This window comes from Megalops cyprinoides, chromosome 11 (assembly GCF_013368585.1).
Source record: "Megalops cyprinoides isolate fMegCyp1 chromosome 11, fMegCyp1.pri, whole genome shotgun sequence".
Classification (NCBI taxonomy): Eukaryota; Metazoa; Chordata; class Actinopteri; order Elopiformes; family Megalopidae; genus Megalops; species Megalops cyprinoides.
The window spans coordinates 25,151,196-25,171,017 of NC_050593.1; the positions used below are offsets into that span (position 1 = coordinate 25,151,196).

Here is a 19,822-nt window from a genome sequence, read left to right on the forward strand (position 1 = left end):
GTTGAAGCTAAAATGGACTTTAAATCGCTGATTCGTATGAAACGATTGCAAGTTGATTTTTCTACAAAAGTATGTTGAGTGTGTCTAAAGTGAGTTGTCTATGGTGCGTAAAAGGTTCACCCATGCTGGGGTTCGTGAAGCCTCACGCAAACCCAGTGGGAACACTCCTCTCATCTCTTCTGCAGCAGATGAAGAGTGTAATTTATGGCTCTCAAAGTGTCTTATTTGAATACATTGATTACGGCTCTGTTAGGGATTTCTGACCTGCATTTTCAGGTCTCTGTGCCCAAGAATCTCCTGTCACCCTGTCGCCTGTGATCCACCCCTTCTACACCTGTAAATATGTAAGCCTCAATAATGGAAGTAACTCCCACACAGCGTTCCAGTCATTTCACACCCGCGGGGTTAACTCCTTTTGAATGCAGTGTGCTCTAGCAGTGTGTTTACTGTGTGTGTGTGTGTGTGTGTGTGTGTGTGTGTATACGCGTGCGTGCGCGCGCTCGCGAGAGTGAGACAGAGCTGTCAGTGGCCACTCTAAAAGGACAGTGTTAATGGCACTGCCTTTTAATACTTTTCAAGTGTTTCTAGGCCATGTTGCTATAGTAGGGAGAGAGTGCTGAGCTCAGAGGTTGGCCTGACACTGCTACTATAAACTATAAACTCCAGCAGCGTTACACCACACCACTATCTAATAATAGAACCTGGAGCGCAATGAGGAGAAGGAGCTTACATCCTCAGCTGCACCTTTTCTAGATGCCTGGCTGCGGTCATAAGCTAACATGAGTGTAAAGTAAATATACACAAAGCTGTGAAGTGGATTTTACCCTCACTGTATTAGACAGTATGTGCTAACATGAGGTCAGCTCCTCTACATGCCTGTTTGCAAACTTGACACTGTTTCCACTGGTGGCTCAGACAATAAAGTACAGTTGTTTGCAAAAGTTTGCCAAAGGTAGGTTGGTGCTAGGTAGTGCTAGCTAGGTGCAGGTTGCAATGAAACTTGAAGTGGACAGTATCTTACCCGATCTCTCTGTGCAAATTTTAATGCATATTTATAAGCATTTATTACAGTTTCAGGATAATAAACAACTATGACCATGACGCGTTCAAAACTGTGGACACCTTGTTGTGTAGTTCTTTATTCCTTTTTTAAAAGGTTATTACTAAGACCCAGAAAAGGTCACTCGTTAGGGCATCAGGTAGTCGGGTTAACACAATTCCAGGGTTGAACTAGTACTATGAAGTAACTTCATACCTTCTCTTTTGTCAGGCTGGAATTGTTGTTCTGTCTGGTTTCAGCAATTGTGGGCTCCTAAGCCTAAGCAGTTGTCTGAGGGCTTGAAAATACAGATAATTGACTTTTACAAAAGAGGAGAAGACTCTAAAATGCTCTCGATGCTTCCAGTTAGTAATTTCATCTGTCAGAAACATTGTCAAGAAATGGAACTTAAGTGGAACTATTGAAGTCAAGTCAAGATCTGAAAGACCAAGAAAAATCTCCAATAGCCCTGCCCAAAACTGGTCAGATCTGCTCAACAGAACCCACAGATCACAGCAAAGAACTTGCAGAGAAGTTCAGCTGGCACCAGAGAAGCTGTTCTCAGGTCCACAATACAGCATACCTAACCTGCGTTGTTGTCAGAAGGAAGCAACCCTTCTACAACCTAATCACAAAAGTCATCATCTAAAGTATTCAAATGAAAATCTTGATAAACCTAAAGATTTGCTTTTGGACAGACTGGAAAAAAAAAATGGGAAAAAAAAAAATTGAACTGTGTAGCCACAACCAAAGATGATACATTTGAAGAACAAAGGGTGAAGTGTTTGATGAAAAGAGCACCTTGCCAACTGTTAAACACGGGGTTGGCTCTGCCGTGCTTTGGGTTTGTGTGGTAGACAGTGGAACAGGAAATATTGTGCGGGTGTAAGCAAGAATATATTCGGCCAGATGTCAACAAATCCTTGAAGCTAATGTTCCAGTGTCAGTCAAGACGTTAACGCTGAAAAGGGCTTCGATGTTTCAGCAAGATAATGATCTGAAACATACCTCAAAATTAACCATGAAGTTCTTGCAGGAAAGGAAGATGGTTTAGGAATGTCATACGATTATTATCCAAATTCTATCCAAAAAACTGTGCATGCAAAGAGATCCAAGTACATTTCTGAGCTAAAAGGGTTCTGTAAGGGAGTTAAAAATTCCAAAAGCAAGAATCAAAGCACGCTTAGCTAGCTACAGGAAACCTTTGGAGGGTGTCAAAGGAAGTACTAACTGACAGCGTACTCAGATACCATGTTCACTTCTTAAATTTTGAATATGTAATAAATGTAAATAAATAGTAATTATGGATTAACAGATACACATTTTCAGAAAGTTGTCATGTTTAACTTTGTAGAATGTAGAGCTCAGGTCAGCTTATGTTCTCTTAGAGATTCATTGTAACATACACTTGGACCAGAGATGCTTAAACTGTAGCTCTCAGTGAAATATAGTGCTGTGGTTCAATAAAGATCTAGACCTTTCAGTAAACAGTTCCGATGTCTGTCATTATATGATTCATTACAGGTAGTAAAGGCTCTAAAATGCGCCTTTTTGTGCTTCTCCTGGGAATTCCCTCATCTGCTTTTGTTGTACAGGACAATAATGTTTGAATTTGATATACTTGCAGACAGGAAATTATGGAGCAGATTGCCCTGGACATCTTTTTGCTGTTGACACGTACTATATACCAACCTAATGTGCCATCTCCATTTCTCTTCACAGCATTCATCCAGTCAGACACAATTTTAGAGGTACTTCATTTTGGTGAAGGAAGTCTCTTGCAGGTAAGTTTTTTTTTTTTTTTTTTTTTTTTTTTTTTTTTTTTTTGGTGTGTGTGTGTTCTATTGTAATCAAAGGTGCTAAAGTTGCTTTGTTTTTTTTTAAAGGAACATGATGGCTTTTTGATTGAATGTTCACCTCTACTTCTGTGCTGTGTGCCACAGCTTTGTAGAAAAGGGCCTCTGTGCTGAACTTGTAGAGCAGGTGGTCTCTGGGGAACTGTGTGCATTTGGCAGTATTCAGATGTCTCGCACTACAGTTAATAACGCAGGCACGGACACACACACACACGCGCACACACACACACAGAGCAGTAGACTGAAACCTGACCCTCCTGCCTCCTTCCTGCCAGTTCCCTTCTCGGTGCTGGAAGCTCCTGCTTTGTTTAGATGTGGGCCCCACACCTGTGCTGACTGGTTTACTCCCCAGAGCAGCTGAGGGCTATCCACCAATGAGTGGGCAGGGCCTGGTGCTCTCTGACCTGACCCCAGAGAGGTCTGGGTCTGCTCTAGCTCACATGCAGCCCAAAAGAATGCATTTGTTCTCTTCATTCCCCCTTAAGCCCACGATTCTGTGTTTTTGGGGTTAAATCTGAATGGGAAGAATCAGATTGAGAAACCTATCGTCAGCCTTTAGATCTGATATCTCCCAGTGTCAGTGAGCTGCTCCGTTCAGTTGGTTGTTAAGAGACAGCAATGTATGGGATCTTAATAAGCTGGAACAATCATAATCAACTGCAAAAAAACACACAAGTTTACGATCTGACTTCTTTTTCCATTGTTACAGCTCTTTTTCACTGAGATTAATGTTTACAATTTATGAAACACTTGCAGGTGCAGGTGAAGTTATGTAAGTTATGCTATTTATTGATAGGGTTTTCAGATTTTAGAATCAGCTATTTTTATGTTTATTTTTGCAGTCGCATGTCATATTTACAGTTCTGCTGTATTCTCTTCACAGACAGAGTCTGACATTGGTCTTAGTTCATATCATCAAAAAAGGTAAGACATCCTCTTCATACAGTCTCATTTCCTGTGCTTGGTCGCCGTCTCACCCTACAGACAAATGTCTGCATGTGGTGCTGATTTGGTCCATTTCAGTGTGGTCTACTGTTAAGTGTGAAGAATAGCGAAACGGTAATACTTCCACCAAGCCTGTCAGATGGCTTACTGTGAGTGGGGTTTGTATTCTTCCCCACAGAGTAATATTTTGTCCTCCATTATGTAATATAAGTATGTTTCCCCCCTCTGACTGTGGGTTTGTTTATACCCGTGATGAATCTAAATGGGGGGGACCTTGGGGAGGGGGAGTAGACAAATAAAACAAATGGACAAATACTGCTGTAGGTTTACAGTGTGCTCTAAATAGCGTGTAGTGGGAAGGTGATCCCAGCCGTGCCACGCCCTGTTCTGATTTCCACAACACCGTCCTAAACCAGGAAGGAGTAATAATAACTCTTCTGGGGGTTGCCTAAGAGTTTGGGGGCGGCAGGGTGGGATTCCTCCAGCGTGCCACTCTGATTGGTCAATATCCTTAGGCTCGTGGAGGGTGGGAATGCTTGGGGCTGTTGTCAAAACAGATCTCGGTTGAGGTGACGACTCAGAGAAACCCAGAAATTCCTGTGCGTGCTGGTGACAGGGACCTCATAATGAAGCGCTGTCACTGCCCCAGTGACCCTGTCAGTCAGCTGAGAGCAGACTTCACCTACGCTGGTCTCATTTCACCTCAGTTTTTGTATCTTTTCAGGACAGGGTTGAAAGCTCTAGGGCACGCCCATATGTCACTCTGAACAGAGGAACGCTTCTTTTAATACCTGCTTTGAATTCCTCACGCCAGTTCTGCAGCTTTTGTACTTGGCCCCCTTGTTTTTTTCGTCAGCCAATCAGGCAGCTCCAGCGGAGAGGTCTGGCTGCCGCCCTGGTAAACACACATGAAGTGGCGTCCTGAGATTGGTCCATCCGCTCCGCCTGTTTATACCTCTGTGCCACTCTGTAGCTTGATCTGGACACGCCCAGCGGATGGATACTTGAGGAGTGACATCATTCAGAGAGATTTGGGGGGGAGTGAAAAGATACAAAGGAACAGTTTGCTTTTTTAAAAGGCATGTTGTTGTTGTTGTTGTTGTCAAGCCTGAAATGTTTCCAGCTCTTTAGAAATGCAGTTATAGAATAGTTATTGGTACTCATAACTTGTAGTAATATTGGGCCACACCGTATATAGTAAGGTTTTGCACTTGGCTTTGAAACTGTTCTTCTATGGAACTAATTACCAGTGCCACAGGTACGCTGTTCCTGTGCTGTTTTTTATGACCACAGGAAGTAGATAAGGCTGAGACCAGTGCTCAGCGAGGGCTGGGGGGGGGGGGGGGGGGGTTTAGCGATGGGGAGCTTTGCAGACTCTTCAGGGCTGTGGAAGCTCCTTACTGTCCTGTAGGGTTTTACTTCCCGCTGTGCAGCCCTGCTGCCCTGGCCACCTTCAGGTCAGCTGCTGCAGCCATCTGTCTTAAGTGCCTTCGCCTGTGCCACATTTAAAAAGGGGGCACTTAGTATGTAAACAAGGGGGGGGGGGAACGTGTCAATCCACGCGGTGAACAGTGGCCCGTCAGCTGTTATCTCTCCGTTGTATTGGGGGGTTGACATCCTGTGGGCACAGTGTTTGATTTTTATTTATTTATTTTTTTAAAGAAGGTGTGACGTGACTTATTTTCGGATATCGCAGACTCGATTTGCCCGAGAGGCAACAGTGGAAAGACCAGTTTACACCTCTGCAGTTATTCTTCTACTCAGCAGTAAAGTCATAAAACACAGTGGCCTGCTGTGCTCATCTTTTTTTCTGTAGGTTTTGACCTGCTTAAATGACTTACTTGTTCATGTTTTCTATTGTCCATGAAAATCGACTTGTTCATATTTATCTATTGTAATAAAGCTATTGTATAAAATGTGAAATGCGAGCAGTATTCTTAGCAAAGTGTCCATATGCCATTATCAGAGAGCCATATAGAGTGATTCTCAAAGGGTTAAATTCAGGGAACCTGAATGGTTGGGCGTTCCAGGCTTTGATGAATCACCTTTGCACTGATGTTGTTTCTTTCTGGGTTTGACTGTAAAACACATGTAGAGTTTTCCAGCAAGCATATATTAATTTAAAGTTCCAGCTTCTCTACTGTATGTATAGGATTATTTGTGAAATCATAATAGTGGGGCAAAATATTGAAATGTTATTGTAAGGAAGTACTTTAGGAATGGCCTTTAAGGTCAGGCTTCCAGGGCTTCGGTTAATGTTTGACATTACTGCTTATGGTGCCTGAGCTCAATGTCCACATGACTGGCAGGCTCCTCTTTAGGACTGTCATTGGAGCTGTCTGCTGGGCAGGGAAAACAGTACATGGATATTTTGCACTGTTGTTTGTTGTGAAATTAGCAAGAAGCTGGATCAAGTTCTGTGGAGAAGCTTATCTGTTACAGCTTCTAAGTAAAGGTCTTTTACGTTTCTTGTTCAGTTTCATCACACATGCATAGTTTCCTGCGAGCTGATTAAGGTAACACCATGAATAAGACCCTTAGACAATTTAAGTGAGCTGTCAGTGCTACAGTTTTTCTTGGTTTGGTGTCATACATATAGGCCTACTACTGTAGAAAAATGCTCCTTTAAGAGTCAGAGGGCAAAGTGCATTTTTTTCATTTCATCGTAAAAACCCGACTTTGAGAAACTGACTATGTGACCCATCATGGCAACAGATCCCATGCTATCAAGCACACCTCACATTGTGTGCTGTTAGATGTTTGAGATGCGCAGAAATGCACTACACTTGCTTATGTCTGCTCCTGACCTTTCCGCCTCTCTCCCTCTTGTTTACCATGCATTTATGTAGAGACTACCTGTGCTTGTCCCCCGCTGTCAGCAGACTCACTCTGAACCCTGTGTTTGTAGATCATGTAGCTGTCGCCATGTTGTGCTTTCAGATGTCTTACAGACGAAAGCCGGTGTGGAAGAGAGCACAGCTCAGCTTTAGAGAAGTGCTTTGTGCCTTTTCAATCTGCTGGCTGTGATGCTTGGGTCCTCTTTCCCCGCTGTGGTTTTAGCGTTCTGTTGTGACTCTTGTATTTACGCATCACGGATTGTCTGCAGTAGCGAGGCTTTGTGCAGCTTCTTTGTGGTTTAAAGATGAGGATGTCCAGGGCTCCAGGCGTTGTGCTCAGAAGACTCAGTGTTCTTTGTACCTCCAGCCATGACCATGCAAAGCGTTCAGAGGCTGGTTTTGGCTTGTGGTATGGTTAACTCCTGTGACTACAGTGAAGCATTGAATAATTACCCTGGGTGGTTTCTATCACCCCCGCCACTGATAGGTTACTGTCTCTCACTCTGTCCATCTCAGTCTGTCATACTGGGTGAAATGTGGTGAAGATGTGACTTATGGTACAAAAGGAAGAAAATGTTATATTTGGCGGGTTGCGACAGCAGCTGCTCAGGGTGATTGTGGTGCGAGCTGTGCCGAGTGCCCGTTGAGTTTGTGGCACGATTATTTCCCCGTGTGTGACCGGAGGGAGCAGACGGCGGGGTGCGCTCAGTGTCTCTGAGCCACTGTGCTTTGTATGCCCAAAGGTCAGGCTGACACAGCTGGGTCTGAGCACGTGCAGTTATGCGCTGACTCTCCCTGCCAGCCAGCCAGTGTCTGTGAGGGCGTCCTGCAGCCCTCTGGGGTACTACAGGCCACGTCTGGCTCTGAGCGCCGCTCTTTCCTCCATTTATACGTGAGCCTGCGCGGAAGCCGAACGGGCCGTCCACTTAACCTCCCAGCCCGGTGTGCAGTGACGGGAGAAAGCCGCTGGCTGAGGTGTGGGTGGGAGGGTGTGTAAGTGCACCTCAAGCCTCTGGCTGTATGGCGTGAGCTTTCCTGGCCATCAGTCACAGTCTGCATGTTTGTGACTTGAGAGGAGTCGCCCTGCTTTGCAGTAATCTGCCTCGGTTCAGTGGAATCTGCTCTGTTGTGGTGAATTGATTGTGAAACTCCTGAATGCACCGCTTAACATGAGTGTATTTTCTTTGTTGCTCATTTTACAAATAGGATTCAGCTGATGTAATGCTGTTAAACCTGTTTGTTTTAATATAGAATGTACAAATTTGTTTTTGGTGGTTTAGATTACAGCCTTAATATAGTCTGAATTTTTCATCATTGTGAAATTGAAAACAATTCAATAAAAATTTGCATTAGAAATGGGTGCATTTCTCTTCATTTCAGCAGAAGCACTGAGCATATTTCCTTTAGCTTGGAGGGGAGGTGGTCTAGTAAATGAAAAACAAAATGACCTCATTGTGATAGTGAGTTGAACGTGTACTGTAATTAATGGACTTCACCCCCACCCCCTTTGTTCTCCGGTATGGCCTAATTCAGCACTTGTTATCTTGTTCTGCTTGTTGAAATCCTGACATGGATTGATAACCAACCGCATTGTCCACAAATTCTTATTAATGAAATAGTTCAGCTGTCTCACAGGCTGCTAGATTGGTCCTGTAATGGCATCGTCATGTCCAGATTGTACTTGGCGTGAAAACCAGCTCTCTCGTCCTACAACCAACTCATCATCGTCATTCATGCCCATTTATCCTCTGCAGCCTGGCGTATGTGGTATGAATATTTGTCTGTGTCTGTCCTCTGTCACGGCCTCCTAGTGTAGGGCGGCCGCTGTTGTCACGACAGCGCAGTGTATCCCAAATCATGAACTGGCGTGTTTTCAGTCTGCCCACAACAGGTGGACAAGATGGGAGGGAAAAGATCCAATCAGGAGTCCCAACATTTAAAACGCACTCCCCCGGGCTTATTGTCTTAATGGGGCAGAAACACAGCTAGGGGTGCAGTCGCTTTTGTACACGAGCACGCAGATCGTGAGAGATCAGACCTGATGGAGGCAGCGGTGACTTGCACACGCAGAGTTCAGAACCCGAGCCCTGTGGTCTCGGTCAGAGCTGGTATCACATTGGTCCGGGAGAAGGGAGGCGATGATAGCGATACCTCCTGCCCTCCCGACAGCTTTGCAGCGCGTGGGTTTCACAGCAGCGCTCGGTGTCACGCCGCCAGCGCACCTGCCGTGGGCTGCGTCACCGGCGCTCGAGCGAGGGGGTCTCGAGTTCCCGGGCTCGTCTGGCGCTGCGGCAGTGTCAACATGGGGTGAGCGGCAGGGCGCTCAGAACCCGCGTGTGAAGGCAGCTGAAGGCAGCTGAAAGCAGCTGAGGGGAGCTGCAACCGGCCTTTCACATCGCCGGCCACAGGATCTGTACCTCCCCAGCCTGGCCAAGCTGAGTGCACCGCCACTCAGTGAACTCAGAAAGTGTTCCTCTGCAGTTATACGGCAATTTTCCAGAAAGTGGCTTTTTAGTTTTTGATCCTTGCAAGCTGTGACCACTTTGTGCTTGAACTTGGATGGCGCACATGGTGATATTGCATGGAGACATTTCTCTAAGTTTCTGTTCCTTTTTTTTAAAAAAACTAGTACATTGTCCACCATCTTGTTGAAGCAATTCGATAGCTTCCAGCTCCACAGTGATTGGTCTAAGTTGTTGTAGCGTAACCATGAACGCTTAGGTACTTTCCCCTGTGCCATGCTGTGACCTGCTTGTCTGCACTGATTTTGTGCTTTCCTTTCCATTGAAGATGATTGTGCGTTTTGTCTGAAACCTCCCCAAAGAAAACACATTAGCTGTATCTAGTCAGTGATGTTTTTAACATGGGAGCGTCTCTCATCAAGCACTATGACTTTGGAACGAAATCATTAACGAAACCTTTTCTACCATGCAAGATGTTGGAAATTTGCCAAAGTGCACTGTCATTGGGTGTGTGAAGTCATTACAGGTTTGGATCCATTGATGCAATTTCTGAAACCACTTCCTCTAAATATTCAACCCTATTGCATATTTGCTAGTATGTTTGTTTTGGCACAGTGTGGATTTAACACAATCTTAATGAACATTATTGGCATTAAGTGCCACATGGGGAGAGGTGTCTTTGCATAGTGCAAGTTTGTGTGATGGGTCAGCAGGGTGTATTCATTTCCTTCTGTGGGAGAGTAGCTGTCCTTTTTTTTTTTTTTTTTTTTTTTTTTTTTAAATATAGTTCAGGTTTCTGCTGTATCATGTCCTAGGGGGATAAATTCACCTTTCTGAAGAACACAGCTCTTTCTGCCAGAAATTCTTTGTCATCCAAAGACATAATGTCTCACTGCCCCCCCTCCCACAAACACGCCCACACACTTTGCTTATGGAATCAGGGCTTGGGTTTGTATGTAAGGGAGAAGGTATGGCTGAGATCAACTGTCTGTATCCCTCAGGTAATCTGTGAGTAATCGTGTATTGGCTGGTGGCATTGTTTGAATGGTATTAGTTTGTCTTTTTGGCAGAGGTTGTGCAGAGCAGTGACAATCTATAGGGCCTACCATTAATATCTTTCTTGCAGGAAGACAGTGCCCATTCATTTTGTCTCTGCATTATTTAGTTACATAAAATGTAATATCGCACATGAGGTGAAAAGAGAGGTGCAGTTTCCCACCGACTCTGTGTTCTGCTCTCCCAGATCTCTTTGATCTGTTCCCTTTATATTCACATCTCACAAAAGGTCCTCCTTTACATAATTTAATTCATTTGTTGAAATTAGGGGAAAAAACAGTAAGGAGAAACCTGGAGTTGCCAGGCAGGTTTGATGGGTTCCTCCCCCTCTACTTCGAGCTCACACCTGTGATCGCACACACACATACGTACATACACGTACATACATACATACATACATACATACATACATACATACATACATGCACACACGCGCACACACACACACACACACACGCGCGCACACAAACGGTCACAATAGGAGTTGGGGAAAGCCCTGACAGTATGGACATACAGCTGCCTCTCTTCTTTGTGTTGCTGCTATACCTCTGTTCTGTCTGTTACAGTGCATCCTTGCACCGGGGGAATTGCAGACCCATTCGGTTTGAGCCACCGATGCTCGACTTCCATGAACAGTAAGTACCCCTGTAAAACCTCTACATGGCTTTTGTGTGAGTCTGGAGTTCAACTGAGGGATGATTTAAGTATTTGCTAAAAACATGGTTCTGTGCTCTTGCAAAAAAAAAAAAAAAAAAAAAAAAAACACTAACACTTATTAATCACTGATTTTGTTTCACTAGTGAGCATCTCGGTTTTTTATTCATACCATACATAATTTACATGTTAAAACTGAATGAAGTGGTGGTTTAAAAAAAATCTGTGAGTTTAACGCAGAACAGACTGTCTTACATTCACATGACATTTAGTGTAATTTAGCAGACAAACCAGAGGGACTCACAAAAGTGCACACAGAAAGGTTAGGCTAAGAGCAGAGCATACTGAATCCGTGTGCCAGTCGATAGCAGGAGTCATTACGTAACATACAGCTTTCTTATAAGCACCATAGTTGGTGCAAGAGGGAGTTTGAGGATACAATATGGGTGTTCAGAGTGCACAAGTGCAGGGGCAGTTGGAACCATCTATTGATGAGTGTGAGGAATCGCTGTGAAGCCAAAAGTGCACAGCACTGTCACCAGACATAGTGCCATCTGGGGATGTAGGGGTCAGGGGATTGCACAGGAAAGGCAGACAGGGAGGCCTGGAGGCCTGCATTTCGCTAAGGAGTCTTCCTTTTGGATACGTAAAGCCTGCAGTTGTCCTTGATAAGTCTGGCTAGGATTTTGGCAGACAAGATTTTGATCTCACGTGAAGAAGTGTAAGCTTTCTTTCTAACAGTTTGTTCAACAGATATGCTTATGTTTCTGTCTCTGTTCTGCAGGTTCATTAACCAAACATTGTATATGGTCAGGGTTTTGGAGGTCCATAAATCATGCTCTAATTAAGTCTGTATGGAGCCAATGTTTGGCATGGAAGGGTCCCACTGGAATCTAGCGCTGGATCTGCTTTTGTGATGCACAGCTGTTTTTTTTTTTTTTTTTTAACTTTTTCCAAGAACTACAAAAAGCTGAGAGCTTTGCAAGTGAAGCATGCTGAGCTCTCAGAAAGATTAAGTCTCTGATTGCCTTTTTTGGGCCATGAGTGTTGTTTGGTTCAGTCAAGAGCGTGATGGTTGATTGTTTTGAAGAGATACAAAAGGCTCTTACACTATACTGTTCTGGCACAAGGGGTATTTGCATGCTTGTGGTGACCAGAGAGTAACGCCAGAGCTTTGGAAAGGAAGCATGAAACTGCTGCCTTAGCATGGTGATGGCATCTGTCTGAAACCTTTTTACTTTCTCAGAACCTCAGTTCTGATTTAGCTGCTCAGTTTTTTTTTTTTTATCACAAATTGCTGTCAAAACAGCAGTGCTCTGAATCCGATTTACCAACAGGCTGACCCTGCTGTCTGACCTAATTACAGTATTTGGAATTGGCCATAGTTCAGTGAGGGGAATTAAATGGAAGAATTTAAGGTTGGCATCCAGATGAATTGAGAGGATTTTTCAGTTGACCACCATGGCCTACCTACAGCTTAGTTGTGAACTATAGGCCTCACACCAAGCAATAACAGTAAAATAGACTGACAGTCTCTAGACTGTGAGTGTCCCCGGCCTATGAATTTTTGAAGGTTGAAGTTGTGCTTCACTCATTTTCATTGTAATAGCAGTATCACTGAGCCATTACCACATTGAACACTGCATCATCTGACATGCCTACTGTGATGCTAGATCTACATTTCATTACAGTATAAATGGAGCGGGTCCTTCAGTTTAAATTCAGTCACTAAATGTTCAACTGTGTCAGTCAGCATTGTTGAATGGTATTGTAACACTTCCCAAAAAATACAAAGCCCATGGAGAGTGCACAATGTCATTTGTTCGCCATATACGACCCTAAATGACATGCCCTGGATGGTGTGTTATAACAATAGAGAGCTTCAGGAAAAGCGCCGATATATCCCAGGATTCACATGCCACCGAGCCGGTGGCCTAATACACCAGTGTGCAGAGCCTACTCAATCCATAAGACTAATCTTTAAAATAGCAGAGACAATTTCTTGGTTTCATTATAGAGTGGATGAACCTATACTGTAGGCGGGAAAACAGTAACTAAAATATGGGATTTTAAATCCTGACTTTGAAAGTTTTGTTTTGAAATAAATGATTGGGTTGACTAAATGACCCATATAGTTTTCTCTAGCAAACTGAAACTGGATTCTGCATGAACCTCTGGTTAAATTGTAAAAATTAATGATTCAGATACACATATTTGATGGCATATAAGACTGCTACAGGTGACAAGACGTCCAAGCCTCTCTGTGAAAGCTTGCCAAACTCAGCTTGAGTGTGACCGATAAAATATCATTAAACCAATGTTTCGTGACAGTAGTATCCAAAACAGTCCAAAGAAAACATTTAACTCTCGACTAAAACCTCACTGATGCTGGCCAGAGTTCGAAAATACGGAACTTTCAGAAACACTGCAATCCCCCCGGCGGGAAAATGTTATTCTAACCTTGCTCCTACATTTTGAGTAAGTTGTGTTTGACTGCTAGCGCTACCCACCCTGACACTCCCCAGCGAGGCCGGAGAAAAAGGAGCGAGTCCCACGAGCCGCCGGCTGCGTCTGAGTCACCGCGCCTGACTTAGCCACGCGCGGGAGCGGCGGGTCAGCCGCTGCCAGGGTCACGCAGCCTGGCGCGCTGCTCTCTAACGTGTAATTAGGTCCCGGAGAGGAAGCCGCTGCCCTGACGCAGAGCAGGAGAGGAACATGCACCGCTCCTCCGCCGCAGACGCTGTGCCCCTCCGCACCATCTGCACCCATAAATCTCTGCAGCTGCCTCTGTGAACCCTCGCAGCTGCCACAGCGACACCCCCCCCCCCCCACACCCCTCGCCCCCCCAATTTTCTCTGTCTGCAGTTTGGAAGACGGTGGTTTCAAGCTAAGCTCCGTACCTCAGTAGCTCTCTCTGGCTAATCTGCCATTGATGTACTGCGCGGTGTCGACGCGACATCCTGAAAGCACCGTGAGATCAGATGGTCTCTGTCGGACAGAGACGACTTGTTCTCGTGCTACGCAGCCATCTCTGTGCCTCTGTGTTTGAGCTTTCTGACAGGGCGAACACTCTGTGGACAGTGGCATAACTCACAGTGAAATGGACGTATTGCCAGAAAGAACTTTAGCAGGAAGGGATGACCCCAATACTAAACAGTAGATTGTGTGGCACCATGGAGCGTGCCCTGGTTTGAAACTGTAGAATTCGACAGGATTGATAACATATTTTTCAAGATAAACTTCTTGGAACCTACAGCGGCACTGTGTTTGATGAAACCATGTTGTCAGGGCACCTAACCTTTATTTCCTTTCAACAGCTTACTGTGACCTGTTACACCCATTATACATGATTACAGCACTGATCTTCAGTGAAAAATAGCTAAATTCTTTTTTCGTGAAAGTGCATGTCACTTCTAAATTCAAATGACATGGTTTAACTTCACCACTGTCATCATAATTTTGTCAAGAAGGTATCGCAAGTCCTTTCAACCCTGTTATTTTTGCTCCTAGAGTACTGAAGATACCTCTGGTTTTTTTGTCTGTTCCAAACCCTCAAATTCATAATTAGAATAATTGAAGTTATTCGAATTTTTGAACTTCTAGACACTGTAAGTGTCCAACTCATTTGCTGTAGGGCAATGTGCCAATGTATCCTGGGTTTTGTAGAATTGAATTTTTTTGCTCCTGGGCATGAATCCTGGTGATTGTGTTTCCTGTATTACTGTTTGACCTAAAAGTTGTGCAGGATCATGAGAGTCGAGGAACAAATTATGCTTTTATAAACATTCAGTGGTGTGACCATAATGCATTGAAGATACTCATAACTCATAACCTCTGTATTTTTCTCTGCAGGCCCGTGGGGATGCCCAAAATGGAGAAAGTTTATTTACACAATCCCAGTTCAGAAGAAACTATCATTTTAATATCAATATCAGCAACAACTGCTCATTTTCATGCAGCCTTTTTTCAGAATAGTGTAAGTATTTTATCTCCGCTCTTCACTGTCTTCAGTCTTACTGCTGTGTGTTAAGCTCTTAACTTCAAGCAAAGGTGCAAGTGTAGCATTTTCCCTTTCTCGCTCAGCATTAATCGTCTGGAGGTTTGTGTGGTTCAGGAAAAAAGATATGTTTGAAATGAGGAGACTTAGTTCTTATTTAAATCTGTTACTCAAAGCTGAGGACAAACCACAGTGCCGCTACTTTGAAAAGAGGTCTTTTTTTAAACTGGCACCTCTGTGTCGTCTAGACATTGCTAAATGTGAGACCCATGCTTTTCAGAGGCGGTTAAACAGCAGTGACCTGCTTCCTGTTGCAGGTTTAAAATAAAAAAGATGAACAGCGAGATTGCCATTTCTGTTTGATCATGACATTTGGTAACCTACATTGTGGTTGCTTTAAATGAGCTATGCACAACTTATGACTGAATAGGTTAGATCTGAGCTTTCACTGGCCTGACCGATACAATAATAAGTGATATTAAGCCCATTTGTTGAATATAATCAGAGATAATCATGGTGTTTTGAATGTGAGTCAACATTAGGTCTTATCCTCTGTGTTAGTGTAGTGTGAGCCTATTGCTACACTGTGTGTGGGAATGAGAGCTCTCATTCGGGTGTAATAAATTGAAGCACATCCCACCCGTCCTTAACACTGACTTAAATGAACCTGGCAGCCTCCGTCACCTTCACAAAGCAAGTTAGTCCATTTCATCTATTCTCTTTTTACCACCAGCAGAAAGGATAATGTTCAGTACATTTTTTGGAGTTCTCTGCCACCCCTGATGCTGTGCAACATTGACCGGTTGCCTGTAGTGTATGTCAGAGTACTTTCATTTTTTCAACAATTTTAACAACTTAAGAGGCTGGAATTTTACTGTCATACCCAGTTATTTGCTTCCAGCAGAACATTACAAACACTCCAACGGAAATGAAACAATGGTGGCTAAGGTACAATATGCCTTTGTGCTGTGAATGAGAGAATAATGTGGCAAATTAGGGGATTCCCCTTTATTTCTTCCCACAGCAGTTATTTGCTACCTTCCAGGTTTTGAGGAAGAGAATACACAAATTAGGTTTCTTTTTGTGGATGCTACCTAGTTCCCGGTTTGCATTGTGTCTGTCATGGCCAGTAAGAATGTTTCCATTGACCGTGTCCCTCTCCACGCTGTCAGATAGCTGTAAATATCCTCTAAAGCCGAATCACTAGCGCTGTTTTTGTAGCTCGCCGTGCTCCTGTCTTGTGGCTGTGACCTTCATCTTCAGCAATTGAAGTGGTTAGGTATTGGCTCAAGCTGTTTCAATTTCCTACACCAGGGGTGTCAAGATCGCTTCCTGGAGGCTATGAGATATAAAGAGAAACAAATAAAATGTCATCTTCTCTGTCTCGTTGTCTCCCACAGATAATTCCACCAGGGGGAAACACATCGTTTGACTTGGTGTTTCTAGCGCGGGTAGTAGGGAATGTAGAAAATACTCTATTTATTAATACGTCACATCATGGAGTGTTCACATACCAGGTATGTATGCAAATATTAATATATCTATTCAGAGTACATCTTCAGTGTGTCATTCCTTATGAAATCAGACCCAGGCAAATGAATAGCACCATAAATGATTATTTCGCGCATATCACAAGAATGTGTGAAACATTTCCTTGCTGGCTACCTTGTAGAAATGCATACAGAAACTTTCAAAAAAGGCTCATACCGGAGGGCAGTATGACTTCACATGAATTCCAGTTAGAACTGAAATGTGTACCATTGACCGTTAATCCTTGCCTTTTTTGTGCAGGTGTTTGGTGTGGGCATCCCCAACCCCTACAGACTGAGGCCCTTCATTGGAGCCAGAATCCCAGTAAACAGCAGCTTTTCGCCGCTGATAAACATCCACAACCCGCACAGCGAATCACTGCAGGTAGCAGATTATTCCTACAGCCACACCCCACATGCCCTTAGTGCTCACTTACCCAGAGGTCCTCTGCTTCTGACACAGAAGCTTATGCATTGCACTGTGAGGTTAGATGATATGCTGTTTGGTTGCTCCTCACCAGGTTGTTGAGATGTACTCCAGTGGGGGCGACCTGCATTTGGAGCTGCCCACGGGCCAGCAAGCAGGCACCCGAAAATTATGGGTGGGTACCAGGTCCTAATTGTGCCTTACTATGGACAGCATCCTCCTCTGCTCTCTCATCAGAGTACAGCCAGCCCTGTTTCTCCTCTATAATCTACTGTAAATGTCCAGTAACTGTCCTCTGGGACAGAATCTTTAGGGCTATCTCTGCAGCTCCCTCTGCGACTATAGCAGTTGTTGCTGTGGGCTTCTGTCTGTCAATGTTTTGATTCCCTATGTGGACTCATTTTCTGTGGTGCTCCAAATCCAGGAGATCCCCCCGTTTGAGACGAAGGGGGTGATGAGGGCCAGCTTCTCCTCGCGAGACGCAGACAACCACACAGCTTTCCTGAGGATCAAAACCAACGCCTCCAGCGAGGACGAGTTCATCATCCTCCCTGTGGAGGTGGAGGTCACCACAAGTGAGTATCCTCACCTGGTCTCTGTGCCACTCAAACACCCTACACCTTCTTACTTTCAGTCCTAGTCTGGGCAGTGAGTCAACACTCACCCGCTATGTGTTTTCTATATTCTAGCCCCTGGTATATACTCCTCCACAGAGATGTTAGACTTTGGTATGCTGCGATCACAAGGTGAGCCCTCTTTCCAGCGTGAACGTACTATGACCCTGCAGCTCATGTAGTCTCTCCTCCTGAACGTAGTTACGGATAAGGAATGCATTTAAATATGAACAAGTATATAATTATTGTCCAGCTGTTTAATCGGTTATTAAATAAGAAAGTTGACATAAGTTGGTTGTATCGTTTGTTGGAGAATTAGAATTAGAAATTAGATACCTCATTATATATCTTTTAGCACAGAACCATATTACTCAATATGTGAAATGTCATGGTTACAAGATGTGTACTCATTTTAACTTTCATTTCTGCTTTTGGCATTTTCTATGTATTCTTTTCACAGATCGACCAAAACAGCTGAACTTGCATCTTCTCAATTCAGGAACAAAAGATGTACCAATTACAGTGAGTACTTCTCAGACATTATCTTATTGCATAGTTGTGTTTTTATTCCTGGTGCCCGGGTTAATGTTGTAATTTGTTTTTTTTACAGAGTGTCCGGTCAACGCCGGCAAATGAAGCGATTAAAATAGACTTCAATCCGGTCACACTAAAAGCAGGAGAGAATAATTATACCAAAGTTGCAAGCATAAGTTTTGATGGTAAGTCCTGTGACCTTTTCGTGAATATACGGGGTTGAGAAATCGTGGTCATTTCCCAAATATGCAAAAGAATGAAAGCTTTGTAGAAGCCTTCATTCCATTATTTATGAACGTGGGGTGTATTAAAGCAACAGTCTTATCTCAAAGATTTGTTTTGTTCTAAACTCAAGACATTTGTCTGCTTTGACATCATTCTCAAAGAAATGCAAATCTAATCAAGGAAATTACATTTTTAAATCAACGTCTTTTAAAACATTGATTTTTTTAAAATCAGATTTAACCTCTTTTGCATCCTCAACAATCTCTTAAGTTCTCCCAGTGAGAAACGTCTCTGTGAATGCATTACCAACTGATTTTAAAAACGGCCCTTAAATGAGTTTGGCAACCGAGAGCAAGGGCTGAAATCTTAGAATAGCGCGCTAATGGCAGAAGATAAATCTGTTAATCGGGTTGTGTTTGTGTTAAAATCTGTGCTTTTAATCTGCAAGGTTAAGAAAAAAAAAAAAAAGGGAGACAAGAAACTGCACGAGGCTGTTAGTGGTTAGCAGAGCCCCTGTTGCATTTAGCGCCGAGGGCGCAGCCCTGATCCGCAGCGCTGCGGGTTGTGGTGCAGCGTTAGACGTTACGACTCTGAGTGTGGATGTGGATCTGCCTGCTCCCTCCCGCCCTCGCCGTCTAGGATTTCTGTTTCACGTCAGAGCAGATGCACTCAAGTCCCCTCGTTCTGTTTTTCCTGCGTTCCTGATGTTGGTCCTGGGCTCCACAAAAGCCTCTACGAAACCTGACCCAGCTGCTGCCTCGGCTGCCTTTAAATCATTTGAATCCATGTAAATGTTTGTTTCGCTTTCAAGATTAATCCCGGGCAGTATGAGCGATGTTGCGCAACTGGAACAGTGGATTTAGTACATGTGCTGCAATGTGTGTTTATCTGTGTTTTTTTTTTTTTTTTTTTTCTTCTCTTCAGCATCAAAAGCGCGAAGACCATCCCAGTTTTCTGGTAAAATAACAGTGAAAGCAAAAGAGAAGAGCTACTCCAAACTTGAAATTCCATACCAAGCAGAAGTTTTAGAAGGGTAAGAATTTAGAAGAGCTACGCCAAACTTGAAATTCCATACCAAGCATTAGTCTTAGAAGGGTAAGAATTTAGTTTCAGCGTTTTCCTAGGCTGGCTGTTTTTTTTTTTTTCTTTCATCCCTTTGGCTGGGGGGGGTTGTTGTCTAAAGGACAAGTGTACTACTAACAGAATGAAACTGAGCCAGTCCCCCTCACAGTATCACAAATAACGTTTCTGAGCTCACCAAATGTTGCAATGAAAATTTTCTGTAAAGCAGTATGAAGAAAACCAATAACATGCTAAATTTAGTAAAGGTACAGATGCCATTCGGCTGACTGTAATCAAGGGTGAAAGGCTCGAAAGAGCGACAGTACAGGTCCATAGGAACTGAGAGTAATTGACTGAAATGAATTGATTGTTGTGCGCCACGTCTAAGCACATTTTCCTTTACTTGTCAGAGTATTTTGCATTTGTTCAATAAAGCAACAGTATAATATTAAATCAGCTATGGTCAGTGAAGGGGGACCCATTGTTCCTATTTTTTTAGAAACTGTACCTACAGACTGGTTATACAGTCAGCTAAATTGCAAGGCAGTAAAGACGTTTTACTGTATATGATAACTAGCACATTAG

The 19,822-nt window shown here is 43.7% G+C and overlaps 1 protein-coding gene across 1 annotated transcript in view; it reads left to right on the plus strand.

Moving 5' to 3' along the window:
• tmem131 (transmembrane protein 131) overlaps positions 1-19,822 on the plus strand; it is a 46,809-nt gene that overhangs the window by 7,525 nt on the left and 19,462 nt on the right. The window contains exons 2-13 of the mRNA XM_036540065.1: positions 2,762-2,823; positions 3,779-3,819; positions 10,762-10,830; positions 14,702-14,825; positions 16,247-16,363; positions 16,638-16,760; positions 16,897-16,977; positions 17,227-17,377; positions 17,492-17,548; positions 17,877-17,938; positions 18,027-18,135; positions 19,100-19,208. Coding sequence (XP_036395958.1) covers positions 2,762-2,823; positions 3,779-3,819; positions 10,762-10,830; positions 14,702-14,825; positions 16,247-16,363; positions 16,638-16,760; positions 16,897-16,977; positions 17,227-17,377; positions 17,492-17,548; positions 17,877-17,938; positions 18,027-18,135; positions 19,100-19,208 — 1,105 coding nt within the window. The remainder of the gene's footprint in view (positions 1-2,761; positions 2,824-3,778; positions 3,820-10,761; positions 10,831-14,701; positions 14,826-16,246; positions 16,364-16,637; positions 16,761-16,896; positions 16,978-17,226; positions 17,378-17,491; positions 17,549-17,876; positions 17,939-18,026; positions 18,136-19,099; positions 19,209-19,822) is intronic.